General features: G+C 55.2%; 1 protein-coding gene across 1 annotated transcript in view; it reads right to left on the bottom strand.

Annotated features, from left to right (window-relative positions):
- Window positions 1–512, bottom strand: part of CTPS1 (CTP synthase 1) — a 17,451-nt gene extending 16,939 nt beyond the window's left edge. Inside the window, exon 1 of the mRNA XM_009893019.1 lies at window positions 474–512. Within this exon, the coding sequence (XP_009891321.1) occupies window positions 474–512 (39 nt within the window). The remainder of the gene's footprint in view (window positions 1–473) is intronic.
- Between the last annotated feature and the right edge of the window lie 202 nt (window positions 513–714).

The following is a 714-nucleotide window of genomic DNA, read 5'->3' as shown; positions in this document are numbered from 1 at the left end:
GGTCCGTCAGGCCCGCAGGACCTTCGTCGGGTGCGGGGGACGCGGCTCCGCGGTAACCTGCAGCGCTGCGACCCTCGGCCCTGGCCAGGGGGCACGGGAGGGGTCTGGGGAGGTTTGGCTCTGTCAGGAGGAGGAGGAGGAGGAGAAGAAATCGGCCTCCCCTCAGAGCGGGCGCTAACAGCTGCCCTTTGTGTGCCAGGGAAACGGGGCTGAAAGGAACTCAAAATCACAGACAAAGGTTCTTTACAATCATTTTTGTGCCGTCTTCCAACCAGCTGGTGAGTGGGACCCGGGCAGCCGGGCCCTGCAGGGACAGGAGTACGCCTAGCAAATGGAGGGGAGGGTTGAGGGAAGCCCCGGCGCTGCCAGAAGGAGTTTTGCCTCGATGGTGGGTAGGGCCGTGTTTTGCCTTCAGCACGTCGTGGGTGGCATCGCGAGTGGAGGGGTTTCTCTTGGCCGTTGGACAGACCGACCCATGGCACTGTCGGGATACCGCTGCGGATGGTCCGCATGCGTTTCCTCTTTCCACCTGCCCAGTTTCACCTGGTCATAAATTATCCAAAATGTTCTCACACATTTTTAATGTGGATTAATAAGTTGTTCTATGTATACCTTAATCACCCTGCTTATCTGTGGCAAATGTGATTTGTACATGGAGGTATAGTCTTAAGAAATAAATTACTAGATTTCTTGGTTTTGCGATATTACTTAATG

This window comes from Charadrius vociferus, unplaced genomic scaffold, assembly GCF_000708025.1.
Source record: "Charadrius vociferus isolate BGI_N301 unplaced genomic scaffold, ASM70802v2 scaffold459, whole genome shotgun sequence".
Lineage (NCBI taxonomy): Eukaryota > Metazoa > Chordata > Aves > Charadriiformes > Charadriidae > Charadrius > Charadrius vociferus.
This window is presented reverse-complemented; position numbering and strand designations above follow the sequence as displayed.